Consider the following 21898-nt stretch of genomic DNA (forward strand, 5'->3'; position numbering starts at 1 on the left):
GAAAGAGAGAAAGAGAGAAAGAGAGAAAGAGAGAGAGAGTGGGGGAGAGAGAAAGAGGGGAGGAGAGGCAATTGCAGTACCTGAGAGATCATTGGGGGGAGGTCTTCATCCGGCAGTATATCGACAAGGGCTGAAGATGACGATATAAATGTGTGTATATGTATGTATGTATGTATGTATGTATGTATGTATGTATGTATGTATGTATGTATGGATAGATATCCCTCTATCTATATTGATAGATATATACTGTACATACAATGGTTATGACCTGGGTTGTCCCCAAAGTGTTTTAAAGGTTCAGACCAAGCAACATATTTTTTTTTTTTAGTATTTTTTAGGATTGAAGCAGGGGTTCTCCTGCTAAACTGTGTTGATTTCAGCTCTGGGGACTACCTGCATTCCGAGATACTTACCTCCGTATGGGGTGCCAGTATTTCTCTTAGGAGCCCTGGCTGAGTTCACAATATGGCAGTTTAAATGTTCTGATTCCGTGTCATCATTCCTTGCGGCTCACTATTCGCCTGTGTGACTGGGATATTCGAACAGCAGACAGATACCGGCACCCAATACAGAGGTAAGCATCTCGGGAAGCAGAGGGTCTCTGGAGATGAAATCAAAGCGGTTAAACTCCAGAGAACCCCCCTGCTCCAAACCTAATACAAACAAAATGCAACTTGGACTGAACCTTTAAAGTGATGCATCAGTTTGTCTAGCCTTTTATACTCGTCTCTTTTTTAAAATCTAGTCATAAGAAGTCTGTATAATAAATGAAACAGTCTCATATGTAGCAGGGTCCCCCCTGGTCCCCCTTACCCTCGCTGCTGCGGAGGCACTCGGCGGCAGGGCGCCGCCATCTTGGTTGTGTCGCGGAGGTTCGCGCATGCGCAGTAGCGACGCGGCGGCCATTTTGGTAAAGGAGAAGTGGCAGCAGAGGCGCTCCGTAGTGCAGGGACGGCCCACAGCCGCGCATGCGCAGTTAGGGCGATGCGGCGGCCATTACAATGTTGCGAAGCCTCAGCGGAGAGTAGCGGCGGCTATTACAGTTCGCGCACATGCCCCCAATAGGAAAGAGGGCCATGGAGGACTACAGCCCCCCAGAATGCTTAGAGGCAGACAGGCCACCTGACACCAGGGAGCCAATAAGGTTTACAGCTTTCCCTGAGAGGAAAGATACATTGTTGTGTGCTGTAGTGAGGAAACAGAAGAAGCTGGGACACAGACAGGGGAGGGTGGGTAAGTGTAGAGAGCAAGTGGCTCATACACAAGGCCAGACATTCCCCCTTAGGCCCCAATCACCTCAGCTTGTGGTTACTACAAGGACTCCCCTTAGACAGGGACATGGTCCTGTAGAACCCAGACAAGTGAGGGTACAGCCGGGAAGAGGAATATCCTGGCCAGTGATTGCAGTGACTCACTCTCTGCCAGTGCAGAGACTGTCATATCTCTCCGGGTGGGATCGCCCCGGAGGAGCGTCACGGAAGGCATCGCGGCGGCGGAGCCTTTGCGAAGACGGTCTGCTGGTCCGAGTGCAGGAGCGCTCAGCAGGTAACCCTACACCTAAGTGCACCACCTATAACATCCTCATACTTGTGGGCCGCACAGTCACCACACACGGGGTTTGGGTGTGGGACAGTGGACACCGTGTGGGGACACGGTGGAGGGTTGCGTCCTGCGTTGGCGCTTTGGGTAGTTGTGCCATTACTATTATAGAGTGAGAAGTGTATTACATTGTTATAGTAAAGACCGTTGCTATTTTACATCCAGTGTATGTGTTCATTTGAATGTGTCCTGCAAGGAACAACTCCCGCTCTGCTGGGAGCCATCGCAGGTGGAGGCGCTGCACCATATAGTATTGTTCCAGAGGATACACCCCAGGCTCTCACTGGCGGAGGCTCAGACCTCCTGTGAGCCTAACAGGTAAAGCACCACACCTGGTAATACATATAGATTCTCCTCATATGCACCCTATCTGCGATTGGGGGGGGTGGGAATATGGGTTACATATATTACAAGCGTTATGTACAGTAGTCAGGTTAGCAATAATCGCTTCTTACCTTGGCTTCTTCATTGACATCCCAAGTGAAAGACACAGCATTGTAAGCAATTTCTTCAATATTGCCAATCGTGTTAAAACTTTCTTTGTAGTCAGCTGTCAAAGAGAATAGAACAACAAAAATCAAGGTTGAAACCTTATACCATTAATTTTATTGTCTGCATTGTTAGTGCGAGTCGGAATAATTAGAAGTCACACAAAGAGTTGTTGGATTGTCAAACTTTCGAATAGTTTGGCAATCCTTTCTACTAGCTTGGTTTGGTAACATATATATATACTGTATATACACTCTTCACAATGAAAAATGTTTACAGCTTTATTCAATGAACATTTGACTTGTTTGTTTAGCTTTTTCAGTGCTCAAGTGATTCAAGGAAAAAGTAAAAGGTCTCAGCACACACAAGAAAAATAGTCCAGATAGAAAAGCCTGGACTGAGCCTTTCCACTCAATGAATAGAAAATGTAACAAGAGAACATTAATAAGGTACAGCACAACATCATCATTTTGGTCCCCATTCGCTTTTCTTAAAAATTGTTTTTAAAAAGTGACCTCATGCATTTCCCATTGATGTAATTAATTTATTTATTTATAAAAATGTTTTACCCGGAAGTAATACATTGAGAGTTACCTCTCGTTTTCAAGTATGTCCTGGGCACAGAGTTAATATGACAAATACAGTTACATAAATGAACAGGGTATACATTATATACAATACATTGCATGCACAGTTAGAGAAAATATATGTTATGGGCGTATGTAAAAGTTACAGACCAGATTAAAATGTGAGACAGCCTTAGTTTTGAAAGAACTTAAACTGGTGGTGGATGTGAGAGTCGCCGGTAGTTTGTTCCAGTTTTGGGGTGCACGGTAAGAGGAGGAGGAGCGGCCGGATACTTTGTTGAGCCTTGGGACCATGAACAGTCTTTTGGAGTCAGATCTCAGATGATAAGTGCTGCATGTGGTAGGGGTGAGGAGCTTGTTCAGATAGGTGGGTAGCCTGCCCAGAAAGTATTTGAAGGCAAGACAGGAAAGGTGAACTTTGCACGTAGACTCGAGTGATGACCAATCTAGTTCTTTGAGCATTTCGCAGTGATGTGTGTTATAGTTGCATTGGAGAACAAAACGACAAATTGAATTGTAGAGGGTGTCAAGTTTGCTAAAGTGGGATTGAGTTGCCGAGCGGCTGACCGTGCGGATTATACAGCCTCATGCACCTATAGCAGACAATTTGAGGATCATTTTAGTCTCATCTGGAGACTGCTGACACTTTGTTTTACAATTGTGGACTTTTATTAAATATTTGGTAAACTATATGAATAATAATCTCCAGTGGTTTTACACATTTACAGTATATTCATCATCTGATTAAAACATTACCAAAAGCTCATTATCTGATTTGAACATTACCAAAAGCTCATTATCTACATGTATTGGTAGAGGCGCACCAATTGCCAAAACAGAGAGACTGTATTCAAGTGGTGGTGCAAACTGAGGACATACACATAGTACATCGCACAAAAGATGAAGGCACAAAGCTAAGTTGCAAAAATGATTGCTAAGACTTTACTTCATGCTTATAGCAGAGCCAATAACGTTTCAGGGACACAGCCCCTTCCCCAGAAAATATTTGCCTCCATCTTTTGTGCAATTTATTATCTGCATTTATGTGTAGCTGTTTTTTTTTTTTTAGATTTGTTCATTTATACCTAATAATATTAAATTGTTACTTAGGTTGTCATTTTCGTTTCCTGCTCAGCTTGGATCTCGCAAAATTTCTCCTCCCTATTAATTCGCCCCATCATTCCCCTGCCATCCATTTGTGTCTGAAGGTGAAGGGAGGGATGGAGTGTGTCTGGGGCTGGCACAAAGCAAAGTAAGGGGAGAGAGAGAGAGCCACAGAGGGGAACGGAGATAATTAGGATTTGTTATACGTACATGTTATTATACTACTGGACTTGTATAGGACGGAATAATTATCAGGCATCAACACGCCACCCACCATCTGACATGTCTTAGTCAATCAGCTCCATACCAGTTCCATTTGGGTTTGGTTACCTAAGACTAGGTATTATTTAGATTCTCTATACAGTATTTTTTTACCACCATCTGACCTGTCTCCTCTCAACCAGTATATACCAGTCAACCATATTCAGTTGGGTAGAACAACTACTAACAACATTCTTATCTATGTTGGTGGATATATATATATAATACAAAATTTTTATATATATACACATAATTTAAAACATTTGTATTATATATATATCCACCAACATAGATAAGAATGTTATATATATATATTATATATTTGTAATTTATGTTGGTTACTACTCTAGGCATAGAGAGGGCCCACCATCTAAGCAGTGTCATACTCGCCAAGTGCGAATATATACTTAGCTTCTAGTAAGTACTAGTCAATCAGTTCCAGTTATGTTACAACTCTTACCTGTTGGCTTAATAATTAGATTTATTATATTCTATATATAGGTAGACAGAGAATGAGATAGGACCATCTGACCTGTATGTTCTCTCTAGAACTATATACAGTGCAGAATATATACTAAACTGTACCAGTCAATCAGTTTCAGTTGCGTTAACAATAAACACCCTTATCTGTTGGTATATATGTAGCACACTTGGGGGTATGCTAAATTATCTTATTGGGTTCCTGGTCCCTACAGGGAGTTAAGTGATTACATCCTTTTACAGGCCCTAGTGTGATGTCAAGAAATTCATGTAGCTAATTTCATGTTACAAGTTAACCATAGACAGGTGATTTGCCAGTGCCTGGTTTCAGGAATATGCTAGAAGGGTTACCCTATATGGGATAACTCAGGTAGGCTAAGCCCTTCCCTTATTCTGCCCAGCCAGATGGGTAGGGGGAAAATAAATAAATATAAATAAATATAATGGACTTGGCTCTCGATCTTCAGATCTTAGTGGACCCCGATGGATGGGGATCTCCAATGTAAATACAATCTAAATCATGTTAGTCTGTAACTCTATGTGTTAGTGTCAGGATCACCTTTGTTGTTTTCCAGCTAGGGAAGTGAACTATTAAAAATAGGGCCCCTCTATATGACTCTGAGCAAGTTCCACCAACAAAAGGGAATGGAGTGGTACTTCTGAGAAGTTTCTGTAAGCTAGGGCCTGGGAGTATCACCTTAGAATTACTAGGGGGTAAGAGACTCCTTGGTTCTGTCACAGGTAATAGGATGAAAGCTCTTATTTAGAGTGTACCCAGGCTAAGGATTCCAGTGAGGAAGGAATTGCTGTATTTAAAGAGAGTGCTTCTGTGCAACACACAGTGGAAGACTGTGCCTCTTTGGGGACTGCTGCCTGTTTATATGTGTGTTCATGTTACAATAAAACTACAGAGAAGTTCCTGGCGCCCTGTTCATTATTGCTCACTATTCCAGCCCTGTGTGAAGTCCAGCACCCTGAGAAATACGATAAAAACTGCTGAGCAACACCTACACACATTGGGACAATTTGGTGTGGCCCCTATTCTATTGGCTGGGGGTAGAGGTGAAATAATAAAAAAAAAATTATATATAAAATGATATATATATATATATATATATATATATATCATTTTATATATAATTTTATATATATATATATATATATATATATATATATATATATATATATATATATATATATATATATATATATATATATATATATATATATCCCAAACAACTGCATAGAACAAAAGTTGGAAGAATGGCACTGCGGGTCTTGTAGATGAAGGTAAATGCAATTTATTAGTGCTGTACAATTAGACGTTTCGGGTCCCCTGGGGGTGGGTCCAACTTCTGGCATGCGTGGGTGGGGCTTGCAGTGAAAGCCAGGCCGCAGTTAGGCAGAGCTGGGGCTCGGCAGCCAGCAGGACCCTGACAGCCAGACCCAACCTCTGGCCAAGCCCAACTTCCAGCACCGGCAGGTCAGGCTCTCCGCAGCCACCGGCCCCAGGACAGTTGTCCCAGCTCTCCATCTGTCGGCAGCCCTGAAGGCTTCTTACTTAATTCGCTGTTTGCAGTACATTTTGACACATTGTGTCATGAAATAACCATTGTTACAATTTAAATTAAAACATTATTAGTTTTTTCTTTACGTATATCTAGTATTATAAATGATATTTACTAAGTGTAATATTTCTTATAATAACCATACTAAGAAAATAATACATTTTGTTAACTTATATAATGAAATATCTGTGTTGCGTCAAAACATTTTTGCTTGATACTGTACATAGCAACGTATTCTGCACTAACACTTAACATACTTTTTAGGATTTATGCAAAGTTGAATATGGACAATTTTGATACTCTACTATTATTAACATCTTTACACATAGCACCGTCCATTTTTGTGCACCAACATAATGAAAAAACTCATGGTTGACACTGATGGAGCAGATTAAAACATTTCAGGTTGGTACATAGGAGCAATTTAAAATGAGATTTCCATTTGCAAATTTTGCACCAAAAAAAATCCCAGGTCTGTACAAATCTCTGGTTATTTCCCGCACACTGGAAATCCTTGCAGGATTTTGTCAACTACTACTTTACCGTTTAAAAATAGCAACATGGGAAGGGAGTTCATATTGTGCTGAGCAGTACATTTTTTAAATATTTATTTATAATGTTTTTTAACGTACAATACATTGAGAGTTACCCCTCGTTTTTCCTCTACGTCCTGTACATTTTAGCGACAATGCTTGACCCTCAGTTTAAGCCAAACTTGCCTTCTTTCCACCCACCAGGCATAAGCATCTGCAAAGTGCTCCATGCAGCCAATGAGTCAACTCAAAAGTCACATGTTCCTCATCCTTTGTTTGCTGATATTCATCAGAATGAACGTCAGCATGTTTAATGAATACAGTTACTGTCAAATTGGAAAGGAACAGTTATCGGTTAAAACCAGTTGACATGAGCTTATATTAGGTCCCGATGACAATGCGGACAGCGACGATGACATACGCCATTTACTTTTTCCCTGTGAACAATGCATCCATGTTCTGTACATTTTACAGACCTGCGTTTTGTGACTGCTACAACGGGTGAGAGACTGAGGCTGATGAGCTAAGCTGCTGCTGCTGACTAAGCAGACTAACTAAAGTGCCACCAGTGCCATCCTGTCTATGGCATATCACTACTACCATCAGCACCCACAACTTACACCACTACCACAGCCAATGTTTTTTACATTTTGCTGCATGAAAGAGCAAGTGTTCAAGGTACACAAAGTGAACAGCATCTTTCATGCGACATAACATCATGGATTTAATAGAATGGTCCAAAATGTTAGCCTCCATCTTTAACTACTAGTTTTCTTGTCCTGTCTAACTTGGAAACCCCAGGCACCAGTTGCCAACAGCATCATTGTATTTTAGTTATTTTTAAAAACTATTTTGTTGATGCCCAAACAAGCAAGAACTCGTTCAGTGCCGCCCGCCACAGATATCACATCCACGTAATACAAGGGTGGGAGGGAGGTCAGACGTATGCATGTACAGGGCTCGACAAATGCACTCGACCGCAGGCCATGGGTGAGTGCATTTTGGCTGCTGTCGAGTTCTTAACTACGACGGGTTCCGGTGATCTCCGTCTTTCCCTGAAAATTGTACTCTTTCCCCTGCAGGTCCTGGAAATATAGCTGCGCGGCGTCAAATGCCATGGCAATGGGACGCTACGTCACGCAGCGCCACGGCATCATGGCGCCATGGCAACGTAGCGACAAATGACGCAGCACATCCATTTTTTCAGGACCTGCAGGGGAAAGAGTACAATTTGCAGGGGAGAAGACGAAGATCGCTGCACCATGCCACCGGTAAGAGTCGTGAGGGGGGGTGAGTTACTTTGGGGGGGGGGATAGGGGGGCGAGTGGGTTTTTCCCTAGTTTGTCAAGCCCTGTACATGTACATTGTACTGGACATTGTTTTGTGAGAATTTTAGCTGCAAGTGCTCAAGGCCACAAATGAATAGCATCCTTTATGAACGTTCTGCAACATAACATATTTAATTTAATTGAATAGTATATTGTGCAATCTACATCTCCAACTACTGTATTAGTTTTGTCCTGTGCTACTTGGAAATACCACCCTTCATGCACTCTTCAACATAACATATCGGTCTGAGGATGGACATTATTGGCCAAGTCATTAAGAATTCTGCTTCTTGGTCTCCCATTACTTCTTTGTTGTGTGTGCCAACCAAATATCGGATATCAACTATTTTTTTAATGGGCACAGGTGACATATGAATTCATTGTTTGGTAACATTGGGTGGCTTTCTGACGAGCAATATATTTCAGTAGAAACACAAACAAAAGTTCCCTAATGAATGCGCTCGCAGAAACTAGTGTAGTGAAAATGAACAGAAATAAAACCCCTTTTAATGGTAAATAATCTAAAATAATTTTGTACAGAGGTATTTGGTATTTAGTTCCATGACCAATCCCTTAGACTACATACATTTAAAATTTAGCATATATTTAGATGCTTGTTTAGCCGCCACTTTCTTTTGTGTCCTATGTAATCCGTATAATTATTTCCAATGGAAAACCTTTAACACAATCATATATTCCTTTAAACATCAGTGCTGGCTCTGTTTCGTACATCTCAATTAAACCAATACATTGTATTGATATTTTTACTCAAACCCAGAGGTAATAAATAAATCTCTGGGCACAAATTCACAAGGAAGTGAAAAAGTCGCATTTGAACGGTACACGGTATACAAAACTTAGAGTAAAAAAAAAGAAGCTACATAAAACATACTTTGATAACGTAACCACAACTTAACAGTGTGCTAATAAAGTAGCTGAACCTTGGTTGGCAATTACAGTTTGATTCATATCCTCTGATGTTACAATCTTGCAAAGGAGGAATGTTATTCCTGTGATAACAAGTATGTTGCAATTAGGATATTAATGCTTTATCCCGGTATGAATGCCTGTTAGCCCTCTATTTATAGGCACAATTAGACATGTATTTATGCCTTGAGGCGCAGTTCAATGACCGCATCTAGTTATAGCCTCAGTATGGATGCGGGTGTTTTCCCTTCTTTCCCCTTACCCCATTAATGAGCAATACATTTCCTTTGCTGCAAAACTTTTTTTTAAATGTTGCTTCATGAAAGATCAAGTGTTTAAGGCACACAAAGTGAGCAGCATCCTGCATGCGACATAACATCATTGATTTAATTGAATGGTCCAAGATGTTAGCCTCCATCTTTAACAAGTATCTTGTCCTGTCTTATTTGGAAACAGCATCCTTCAAAAAAACATACTTGATTTAAAATGGCCTTTCTACATAGTCTCCTAACTAATCTTGTCCGGTCTTCCCATTTACTAGCAAAGAACGGGACAGAGTAAAACAAACAGACATAAGCAGCATTATTTATTATCATTATATTTGCTAAATTGTTTGTAAATGACAAATACGTAACTAAGAAGCAAAAAACTGTTCCAGATTACATGAAGTTATCATTTTTTTCCCCTCAACTTCCCATTTTCCCCAAAAAAACCAAGCCGTATACGACAAGTTTTAGCAAAACCAAATCACCAAAACACAGGGTCAAGTGCACATATCCAATCATTAATCACTTATCTGTTAATTAGGGGCTGGGGCAAAGGGGTTATGTAAACAATAAACAATAATTATTCTGTACAGTAATATTGAAATATCCTCTGTTATATAAAAAATGGCACATACATTTAATTATGATTCCTTTGATGGTTTATTGATCATTTCTAACCAAACATTTACAGTGTAGTGACCATGAATCCCGTAGAAACCTTTCCTCTATATAATTCAGCAGGGCCGGTTTGTTGACTTTGTATTATAACTTCCTACATTGTCTATTATGTAAAGTACTGCATACACAGATGGCCTACAGTGCATACTGTAAGATTAGCATACATACGCTTTGCTGGAAACCCACCCCTGGCTTGGCTCATCTACCTACTTTATATGAGATCTTCGCTGCATGAAATTAAACCTTGTTATATAGTCAGATTTCATTGCTGGTTTTCCAGCAAATGTCCAACCATGTTTTGCTGTTACTAAAACTTTAGGCTATCTGGTATTCTTTGGTGCTCTTAACCCTGTGCTGTACCATCCATCTATAATGCATTATTACTATTCTATATCTGTTTAAATCACGGAACCTGTACCCAGCCGTTACTGTACAAGCTCGTACACACATTGGTTAAACAAGAAAAAGCTGTGTACCATAGACATAAATGGAAGAAATTAAGTTTTACTTGTATACTTTCACTATACAATTAAATAACGGAGATAACCTTTTGTTACTGCAGGCACGGTAAGAATTTAAAAATACAAATACTATAAGGAAGTTTTAGTTTTACTCCGTTTGTTTTCCTGCATATTTTATGTCGGTGCTGTGAAGGAGTGATGTAAGAGCAAGGTGCTGGAATACATCTGCTCTAAGGGGCTGGCATTGAGTTCAGACTCGTCAAGCTGTGTGTCTGGAATGTTTAAAATCCCCAAGAACTCCTTGAAAAGAAATGCACAAACTCCCAGCTATACTCATAAAGTAAGACCTTTTCTAATGAAACTCAAAGGAATAGCAAGAGTGAAAATGCCATTGAGTTTAAAGCTGCAGACCAAACAATATCCTATGTGTTTTTTAAATAAATCAGTTCTGTACTATGTTAAAATACTTGTAGAATTTTTTTTTAAAAACTGTAAATTAATTTTTGTATGTATTATAATGTAACAACCCCCTTCCTCTTCTGAAACAGGCTATGGCACACCCCTGTTTGAGCCCTGCCCTCTCTCTAGCAGTGCGCCAATTGTATCTAGTGACGACCTGGTCACATGATCTTCCCGACAGAACTTTGCATCTTTGGTTCTCTTCTGCTGCATTGACAGCCATTTAGTGAACCCCCGAACGAATCTTCGCTGATCGTTCACAGGAGAACGAATTGTTCGGTAACTTAGTTAATTACTTATAATTGATGCACATGTAGCCAGGTCACCCCCTCTGCCCTGCGACCCCCCATTACCTCCGTGCCCGGGATCAATGGTGGGTGCTGCCGGAGCCAAGCGGCAGACCCGCCGGCCATTCTGGAGGGTGGGGGCCGAGCAGGGAGCGCTCCGGTGCTACGGAGGTCCCAGGTTGCTCCCGTACAGGACGCCGCCATGTTGCGTGAGTTTGCGCATGCGCAGTGAGTGCCGGCGGCCCTGATGAGTTGCGCATGCGCAGTGATAAGCGCGCGAACCCTAGCCTACCAGGGAAGGCTCTTGGAAGGGACTACAAGTCCCATGAGCCTCAGCAGCACCCCATGTGACGCCAGGGAGCCAATAGGGCTGAAGGATTGCCCTGCAGGGAGAAGTGGATACAATTTGCGGGGTTTTTGCAGACAGGCAGTCAAGACCAGGAAGAGATAGGGGAAGGAGGTGAGTGCAGGGGTCTGTGACCCGCTGCATTAGGCGAGCAGCCCCCCTAGGTCCCAGATAGGTCCTGAGCCACCTTATAGCTTGTGGTGCTGTAGGGACAGGCCCTAGGTTAAGGACCCTGCCCCATTAGCTGTTTGCTAGTTAGGGACACAGCAGACGCTGTGCTTCCCGCCTACGCCATTAAAGAGAACTGGACTATCATCAGGGTGGGATCACCCCTGGCAGATCACCACGCGGGTGGATCCTGGATGTCGTGCAGGAACTCGACTGATCCTTTGTGAAGATTCTTTAAAGCCAGGTGCCGCCACACCAGGCAGGTATTGTTATAAGTGCACCAACAAAGTACTCACACATAGTGGCAGCGCTGACCATGGGACAAGGGGGTTATACTGTGGACACGGTGTGGGGGTACACGGTGGTGGGCATGGGGGTACGCTCCTAAGCGGGAGTGACTGACACTTGAGACTTTGGTACAGTTATTGAGTTGATAACATATGGTTAATGTGAGTGTATTGTGTTATGTTGATGCTGTATATACTAAATGGTTATACCTATACTCCAGTGTATGTGATTACTATATGCGGGTCCTGTGTAGGGGACATTCTATACTCCTAGAATCCTGCACAGGTGGAGGCGCTGATCAAGAAACGTTCCAGAGAGCACCCCAGGTTCCCAAACCTCTTGTGAACCTGCAGGTATACGCACCACACCTGGTAACACATAGGTTCCCCCTCACACATACTCTATATGCGGTTGGGTGGGGGAATACCCGTTACACACATATTAAAAGGGGTGGGGGTGGGGGGTTGGCTGCATGGATTGCTGCTTTAAGGACATTTAAAATCTCTCTGAAAAGGAGACGAGTGTGTTGTAAGATGGTTTGACTGTCTCTGTACTGTACATTTATACAGCTTCCTTGTCTTAGAGAAAATAAAGCTTAGGCTAACCATTACTACGCCTACAATATTGATTCTCTAACAGTAGAGTAGCAGAGAGCTTCACAGAGGGTGGTTCTTCACAGGCATTTGTATGGGGATAAAGTATATTGGAGACTAGCAGTGGAAGTCATCTGGTTTGGAAAAGTAATTCTCACTCGTGATGCAACCAAAACCCTAATTCCCTCACTCATCTTGTCCTGCTGCAGCCTTCTCTTACCCCCACTAGAGATAGATGAACCAGTCCAAATCCGTTTCCCGGAATTCCGCGGATTGCTTAAACCAAATCCGTCCGCCCCCCCCATCCCCCCCCCCCCCCCACCGCTCACCAAATATGTTGGAGCTTTACAAATACCATAAAACAATAAACATACAGTACTTAAGGTACTTATTGCTCAATCATGCAGTATGGTAATTTTCAAAGACAGTTGGTTTGGTTGTCCAAAATAGCAAAGAATACGTATTTGTAAGCAGCTAGTCATGATTAGGGTTGCCAGGTGGCTTGTCCAAAAATACTGGACACGATGGTAAGATGTGACTCCCACACCCGCCAAATACATATAAAAAAAATAATCCCACGCACCCCGAAAACATATAAAAAATACCCCCACCTCCCCAATACATATAAAAAAATACCCCCACCTCCCCAATACATATAAAAAAATACCCCCACCTCCCCAATAAAATTCAGACTTACCTTGGGGATGGTGTCAGATCAGGCCTGGTGGCTGTGGGGATGCAGGTGGCTGTGGAAGGATGGAAAGGGGGGGGGGGCGGTGGCTGTGGAGGGGGGGGGGTTGCAGGGGTGCCGGTGGCCAGTCAGAGCAGTTGCCGCCATGCCCGGCTCTCCACCAGCTGCAGGCTTCTCTCTCCCGGTCTGTCCCACGCGCGAAGTGTCTGATGCTGACGCACGCCGGGCCTCACTCTCACGCCAGTGCTCACCAGAAGCTGAACCCAGCTGACTTCCGGTGCCGACGTCAGAGGACCCGGTGCGCGTCAGCTTCAGGCCTCGTCCAGGGTGAAGGCTTGCTCACGTGTGCGACGTGTTGAGTCAGCGTGAGACAATGAGAGCGGCTGTAGTGAGCACGCGCGTGCACGTAAGGCTGCGGCCATGGTGATCAGGACGGCGCGAACTGTGCGATCACATAGATGTGCCTCTATGAGGCTGCCTATAGAGCACGCCAACGCGTATGGAGCAGAGGTGCCGGCGATCACGATGCAGGAGGAAACAGAAAAATCTGTTTTCACGCACGACGGCCGGGTCACGTGAGCGGTTCGCCCAATGAGGGCGAACCAGCTCCGTGATGTCACAGCCACGCCCCCCCCTGTCTGCTCTGCATGCAGGACACAGATCTCTCCAGCTGCAGGTGGCAGAGAGAAGCCGAGGGAACACTTGCACCCTCTCCAGCGTTCACCATGGCTGCAGCCTGAGAGTTCAGAGGAGCGCTGCTTGAGTAGACAAATCAATTTGTATTTGTTGTGCGATGGCTGGGTCATGTGAGCGCTTTGCCCAATGAGCCCCCCACCCCCTCCTCCCCGCCACAGACACCCTGCGTTCTGAGAGAGGTAATACTGGACACATACATGTCTGTCCGGTATAACCTTCCATTTTATATCGGACGCAGGGGCAAAATACCGGGATGCCCAGTTCAAAACCGAACACCTGGCATGCTCATGCTTCCTCTTCTTCTTGAACTTGAGTATATAGCAGAATATATGTTATGCACTAAAATTCACTTCAGCAACGCTTCCCAATTATCGAACACATGCCTGATCATCCTTGCTGGTCTCAGCCTCTGCTCACATCCAGCCTTGCTATTAAGAAATAATGGAGCATATCCTACACAGAGGGAAATTATAAACGGAGAATGTCCGTCACATTTTTCACACCTCCTCGAACTACTTAAAGTTACCAATAACAGCCGTAATAGCCTTTTACCACAACGGCTGTACCTTCCAGTCAGCACAAAAAGAGAACGCCACTTGGAACCCAATATGCAATAAATAGCCCGCAGAATAATGAATGCATTGTAACAGAACTTTGTATGCATGATAAGGAGACTGGAATTGTGAAGTATTCATGCCTTAGGCCTCGGTCCCGCTGCGCTCGTTGGCGCGGGCGGCGGGTCGCGAGTTCCCCACCAGCAGGGGAATCCTCGCGAGCCGGTCCCGGTCCCCCCTGGCTGCACAGAGCACTACACGCTGTCGCGCGTCAGCCGCTGGAGACACCAGAGAATGGTGTTTCCTAGTGTTGACGCGTCACGTGGTGTGGCTGTGAGCCAATGGGGAGGGGAGGCTTCGGGAGGAGGAGAGGCTTCGGGGAGCGGGGAGGAGTGTGGAGTGAAAGCAGGTGAGTGCCTTTCTCTGTGTGTGTGTCTGAGTGCGTGAGTGCCTGTCTGTGTGTGTATGTGCCCGAGTGCCTGCCTCTGTCTGTGTGTGTGTGTGTGTATGAGTGCGTGAGTGCCTGCCTGTGTGTGCGCGCGCGTGTGTGTGTGTATGAGTGCGTGAGTGCCTGCCTGTGTGTGTGCGCGTGTATGAATGAGTGCCTGCGTGTGTGTGTTTAAACTTACCTTCCAGCTCCAGCCCGAGTCCGTGGAGGGAGGGGGGGGAGAGTAGCGGGTCCCTCCGCTCAAGCCACGCCCCCCCTCCCTGTCAAACCGCCCACCTCCCGCCCACCTCCGGATCAAACCTCCCACCTCCCGCCCACCTCCCGCTCCGGCTCCCGCTCCCTACAGACCGCAGATCGCGGTCTGTGTATCTCAGCGCACCGCCTGTCAGCAGCGCAGGTGCGCTGACTCTGGGAGCGGGGCCTTAGCCTTATATAGCTATCTTTAACTTTCAAGCATCTACAAAAATTTGATTTAACTTCGTAAATGTAGGTGGACATTTTTATTAACTTATATTTTATTTAAGAATAATTTTCATTGGGTGGGTACAGAAAAAAAAGGAGGGGGGGGGTTGTGGAAGAGCCGGATTGTGGAGCGAGGAGGGGGTGGAAGTGGCTCCTCCCATGTAAATGTATTACATACACATATCATTTGGGAAGTGCTTGCAAATATTTACCCACCAGGTACAGTCTGATTATTTAGGTAATGCACATACTGTAAGCTCCTTCTAAGGCTTGTAATATAGTACACGCTGGTTGCACGTGCACGTGCACGTGCGTTTAGTGGCTATAGGAAAAGCGGTGACGTGTGCGGCTTGGAGGCGTGGTTATGACGTCACAGCGTTAGGCCGCACTGCGATTGACTCACAGCGTCACTGCAACAGCGCGAAAATACAAATTTCTCTTATTTCCTCAGATCTGCCACACCAACGCTCACGGCCGTGCACGCGCGTCTCAACTGTACCAACGTCAGGCTCACACAAGCAATTATCATTGACGTGCGCACTATATGACAGGCCTAAGAAAGCGAGTAACCGCCTGCAATTACATAGCAACTTTTAGCCAATCATCATGTTTGGGCTGGAGGAAGAGGAATGAACAAAACTCACCCATGGATCCCAAGTCTGGTGAAATGTATCATCGCAAGAATCATCGAGAAGTGATGTAAGCTTCTCCATCTCCATAATACACCGCAATTTAGCTATGACAAGGTTTATTTTCATTTTTTTTAATGAGAGGCTGCACACGTTTAAGAACATTAAATGGAGGAATATATTTAGTGAAGACTATGCAGATGGCGTAAGCGACTTTTTTCCTCCAGATAATGCTTTCCAATAGAACTCACAATACAACTGAACTTCCATAGTACTCCACGGCATTGTTGGCGCAGTATATGAATATTAATGTATCACACCATATCACACCAAAGAGAACAATGAAGCTTGCTACTACTCTCACTCCTGATGCATGTCACCTCAAATATGTTCTGTACTGCATTTGCTCCTATGTTCTGCAAGTAATAATAATAATGATAATAGCATGTTTTACGTAGGGCTTTACAGAGACATTTTGCAGACACAAGTCCCTGCCCCGTGGAGCTTACAATCTATGTTTTTGGTGCCTGCGGCACAGGGAGATAAAGTGACTTGCCCAAGGCCACAAGGAGTCAACACCGGGAATTGAACCAGGTTTAAAGCTGTCAGTGCCAGTCAGTGTCTTTACTCACTGAGCCACTCCCTCTCCCAAGTGTTCCATTATTTCATTTAGATTTCATTTAGATTGTAAGCTCTGTTGGGCAAGGACTCCCCAATTCCAATAGTTTAACGCACTTACTGTAGGAACATTGGTGGCCCCATAGGGAAAAAAGCATTTACATACAGTAAATACACATTTTATTTATACTCCTCCGACATTTTGCATAGCGAAGTACAGAAGAAAATATAGGGCAGTGACTTCCAGGCACAATTGTTGTGCATTGCAGCATGCTCTGTGGGAGCATAATAGTGCAGAAAATTATTTCAATTGAAATGTGAATTCCTTTTAGACATACAAAAATTGTTAATGTAAAGCAGTAAATCCATAGGGTCTGCTGTATCGATGATTGTCACAGCTGTTAAAAAAGAAACTGCCACGAAGCATAGGAATCCCATGTAAATAAATGGTAACATTATATGCACTTGGTATTTCTAAGGATATGTGCGCCAGTGACGAGAGCCATGGACCTGTAGGCGTTGGAGTAGAATTACTTGCATCATTTGACAGAGCATGAGAGCTAGTAGGCTGAAGTGGCACGTGCCGAGAATTGCACGGCTGTGGGTAGGTCACAAGGAAGGTGAATACGGCGATAGAAGCCTTTGTGACGGAGCATGGGGTAATAGCAGTAACGTACGTGAATTTGGAAGGTGAGCTTAAAAGATTGATCAGGGATGATGAGGTTCACCTTTCCGATACTGGGAATGATATCTTCATCCTGGCATGTCAGGGCCGCCCTGAAGATGTCAGCAATGCTGGTTGCTGTTCGCAAGGCCAGTTTAAGGTCGGTTAAGTGGTGTGTGTGTGTAACATGGAGGGGAGAACTCTATCAATACTGGCTCCTTGTGGTGAAGTGTTGGACCTCGTAATTGGAAGTTTGCCGAAGGCAGTGCCTTTCCTAGCTCAAAATCAGAGTGTCCTTCCGTATGGTGTGTTTTTGTGCCATACGGCCTAGGCGGCAAGTGGCCATGTGGACACTAGCCGAGGGTGTCCTACAAGCTCTTGGTTCATGGTAATGGAGCAATCTAACTGGGTCCCTAATTAATTGTTGTGTTTAAGATGTTATCAATAAAGCTGTGACTGGTATATCCTCCCAAGAAGTTGCCTGGTGTGGTTTTTGGGACTCAGGGGAAGGGACGGGCTTGATGCACACATACAGTAGAGGCAACGTTTATTCTAACATTTGCCGTAAACTAGCCGGGTTACATTCTGGGTATGTGCTGGGTATGTGCTGGGTATGTTCTGGGCTAGTTTGAGGCACGTTTAAGGAATTTCTGCATTGACTAACGACCCATAGGATTAACACAGCAGGGAACCCTGGAAGTCCAATTCAGTTTGAATGGGACTGCCAGGGACCCCCGCTGTTAATCTGATAGGCCATTAATCAATGCAGAAATGCTGGGGCTAGTTTAAGGAAAGTTAAGGCATGTATTCAGAATGTACCTGGGTGTTTCCTGGGTTTTTTGGGGAATTGCCACTGGTTTTTGTTCGAATAAGAGTTGCCTCTACTGTAAGTCATGTGCGTTCATGCAATTGTCAAAAAGATATAAATCGCTCTTTAACTCTAACCCTGTGTAATGTAATAATGAACACAGCACAAAGTTAATTAGGAATACTTTATACAATCACACTGCACCCGAGTATGCAAAACACAGACCGAGTCAGCCTAATTTACATGTTAACAAAAATTTCATATACAGTACTTCAAAATTCACATTCATTTGTATTGGCACGTTTTACTACTGACTTGATTTCTAAACGATTTCCCTGTTTATTTGCTATATTAATTCTACAAAAATACAAGCAAAAAAACAAAACAAAAAACAACTATGGCAAATTTTCCATCAGTTTTTCTCCAGATGTGTATCAGTATTTTTCTAATAAAAGAATATTGCAGTGTATTTGTGTTGGTAAATCTTACAGACTATTCTCCCCAGAGTTAAACTGAAGTATAAATGTAATCAATGCTGCCCTTCATTTTCTGGATAAATTCTTCTGCTTTTTTGTTGCACTGGAAACCATACCTTATTACCACATTCAGTTTGAATGGGACTGCCAGCGACCCCCGCTGTGCTAATCCGATGGGCCATTAGTCTGTATGCCAAAATGTCACAGAAATGTTGCAGCATTACTGGGTTATTGCCCCAGATTTTCCCAGGTAAGTGTTCGGATACTCGTGGCTGCATCTGTATACCTTACTTGTTCCAGTATTATTTCATTTCAGAACATCTGGGTCTTGAGGATTTTGGGATTAATGCAGATACACTTTACTACAGCTCAGTAAAGGGGGAACTAGTGGGAATTGAATATGATTATTGGATAATGCCACATATTTTTCTCAAATGGTTGTGATCAGGCAATGACAAATCACTAAAAAGTACCCGACCTTAAATTCTGATGAATCAGTTAAAGAACAGTATATGACAGATTATATATATTAAACATCTGGATCATGACTAACCTAACCTAATTCCCGCTTGTGCAATTATTTGGACTCCATCTGGTTAGTTTGTAACATAGGTGTAGTATGAAGCTCTTCATGGTCCTTCTCACCAGGTTTCCACTATCTCCTAAATAATCACAAACTCTTTTCCCCTCGCTAACCCCCAACATAGAACCTCACCCCATCAAACACCACAACAAGACCTCCTATTATCTCATTCGTCTTCCAGGCTCAACATTTCCATTTTTTCTGTTAATCCCAAACCCATCACGACTACTGTCTCTTTGCCAAAGTCTAGTAAAGATGTCCTGGTTCCATTTGCTAAAACATTTTTGCAGATTTTTAAAGCAGGCAACACATTTGTGAAATCAAAGTTCATGAAAAGTAGTCTGAGGATATTTGCAAACTTTAGCAAATTTCCCTTCAAGACACCCAGGCATATATTAAAATAATATAAATGAGACACTGTTGAAGGCACTAAACATGGCAATGACTCACACAGTTCCTAATCTTTGGAAGGTGAGAGAATTTCAGGCGCGTTGACGCAGGCAGAGAGGTTTTGGAATTAAATGGAAGTTTAACAGGAGTACATTTTTTTGACAATGTCTTACTTGAAACAAAAAGCATTTTGAGCGATGAAGCGAAGTGCAATTGATATCATCTTTCTTTCTATCATAACAAGTCTTTTAAAAAGATAATAAAAATGCTTTATTAGGAATGTGTTATTAAAAAAAGTTAAGGGGAGCAGAACAAAAGGAAGAATGGCTTTCTCTAAAGTATTCTGTCCTCTTCTGGTCTATCGAATTCAGTTCTTTTGTCCCTTCTTTTAATAATCAACACCAAATATGATCGCTTTAAAAGTTGCCTTTTCACTTAAATTTATCAAATGTTTTGGTTTTGACGAGTTATCAATGCAATTAAAATCCCCGGACAAATTAAGTTAGTTATTCTTAAAGCAAAATGTTCAATTATGCCGTGTCTTTGTTAGCTTTTCTTTTGTGCAGAGACACTGAAATTGTGTATTCTACTCCTACCAGGCATCCATGGCAGGACCCTGTACACTGTCTCTGCCCCCCTTGTCTCAGTCCCGATTCCTCAGTGCCCTTCTTGTCTATCACTATTCTGCAACCACAGGGTCATATGCAGGATATGAGTAAAGCCAGATAGCTGAACTCATCCCTCTTTGAAAGCACAACAAGTCCTTTAGTATATTCTTAACTTTATTGAGAAAGTCACAGCAAAATAAAGGGTAGTTGTAGATGTTGTTGAGTGGTGAGAGAGTGCTTCTCTGTGTGAAGGTGCTTTTGTATGAAGGGAAGGTCAAACGAATTGCTTTGCAAGGGAGTAAATAGCAAAAGAAGTACTCACTCAGCCTGCTTGGATGGAAAAGGAAGTGTGATATTACTGTCACACAGGAAACGTGACTGAACTGTGCTAACTGTGAACACAGACAGGGGAATAAGGGAATATCCATTTAGCTAGGGGGATTAAAGAGGTTGTCAAGGCAACCAGCAATTGACAGTCTGGAGAGGGGAATGTAATTAAAATATAGCAGTTCCACATACACTGGGAATTACAGCTGCAGGTAAAGTTTACATCCAAAATGGAGAAGGCTGGCAGTCAAAACTGCAAAGGGAAACAGAGAAATAAACAGAACCTGTTCCAGTACAATCACCCTCTATTCCCCTTGCTTAGTCTGTCTACCCCTCCCAGTAGCACCATGCTCCTCATACGATTGGTCCGCTCTGATCCTGACCCCCCCCCCCCATCTGATCGGTTCTATCTTCCTATGTTCTCATGTTCTCTTGCTTTGATTGGGCCTTCTGAGCTTGAGTGTGGGGCCCTTTACCACAGCACCTGCCAAAATCAGGCTGGTACTTAGCCATGGGCACCACATCACAATTTAGGCTGCAGCCATAGTGCGCACGACAGACCTGGAAATTGGTTTGCGCGGCTGTCACTGAGCGATTTGTGTCCTCCATTGACGTGTGCGATGGAGAGGCTTGGCTGTGAGGTCACCAGGCTGAACAATTGAGGTTCGCCCTCATTCAATCGGCTCATGTGACGCGGCCGCGTGCGAAAAATCAAATGGATTGGTCTCCTCCAAATCCTGCCGTGCGCGTCGCACGCTGTATGGCCGGACTGTTGAACATAATGAATTTGTTCGGACTGGTCACGTGTACTATGGCTGTAGCCTTAGGCCTCGTCCACGGTTGTTGCTTGCTGGCGGAGGCGCGCTGAGGCGCGCTTCCGCTCAGCACTGAGTCCCTACAGCCGCAATTAGAGCAGCTTTAGTAGGGGCTCGCCTACGCTTCTGCAAGCGCGCGGAAGCGTAGGTCTTAGGGAAATTTTACATTTCCCCGCTTGCCGGAGCGCAGGGCCGGTCACGTGAGCGGTTCGCCCAATGAGGGCGAACCAGCTCTGTGACGTCACTGGCCCGCCCCCGGCCCGCCTCTGACCCGCCCCCTGACGGCACGCCGAAGCCTTAGGCACGACCCTCCCTGTCAAGGAGTAAAGGAAGTGAATATATTATATTTTTATAATTGTAACAATTACAAGGAAAATAAAAGCAGGTCCTTCTGGGGAATAAAACATTGACTAGAACGCATTTTGTCACTTTAATAAAATAATACTGTGTTTTGGATATGTACTGGTCAACACTTTTTTATTTATTTATTTATTTTTATTTTGAAGCTAATCAATCACCAAGATTGAATTTGTTAAATATGTCAGAAACATTTGTTCCTCTTGGTGCTACACGGAACTGTTCCGTTAAAAAAAAGAGTTCTACTGCACGAAAACTGTGACACACAGTTCCCTTAATCTGTCTTTTGTTTGTGTTGGAAGAGGAACTAAACCGAATGCCGGGAAAGAAATTACAATGTATGGGAG

At 43.6% G+C, this 21898-nt stretch overlaps 1 protein-coding gene across 6 annotated transcripts in view; it reads right to left on the reverse strand.

Moving 5' to 3' along the window:
* GRHL2 (grainyhead like transcription factor 2) overlaps window positions 1–21898 on the reverse strand; it is a 149904-nt gene that overhangs the window by 72994 nt on the left and 55012 nt on the right. For all 6 annotated transcript variants that reach the window (XM_075582578.1, XM_075582577.1, XM_075582582.1 and 3 more), the window contains exon 8: window positions 2058–2152. In XM_075582578.1, coding sequence (XP_075438693.1) covers window positions 2058–2152 — 95 coding nt within the window. The remainder of the gene's footprint in view (window positions 1–2057; window positions 2153–21898) is intronic.

Source organism: Ascaphus truei, chromosome 2 (genome assembly GCF_040206685.1).
Source record: "Ascaphus truei isolate aAscTru1 chromosome 2, aAscTru1.hap1, whole genome shotgun sequence".
Lineage (NCBI taxonomy): Eukaryota > Metazoa > Chordata > Amphibia > Anura > Ascaphidae > Ascaphus > Ascaphus truei.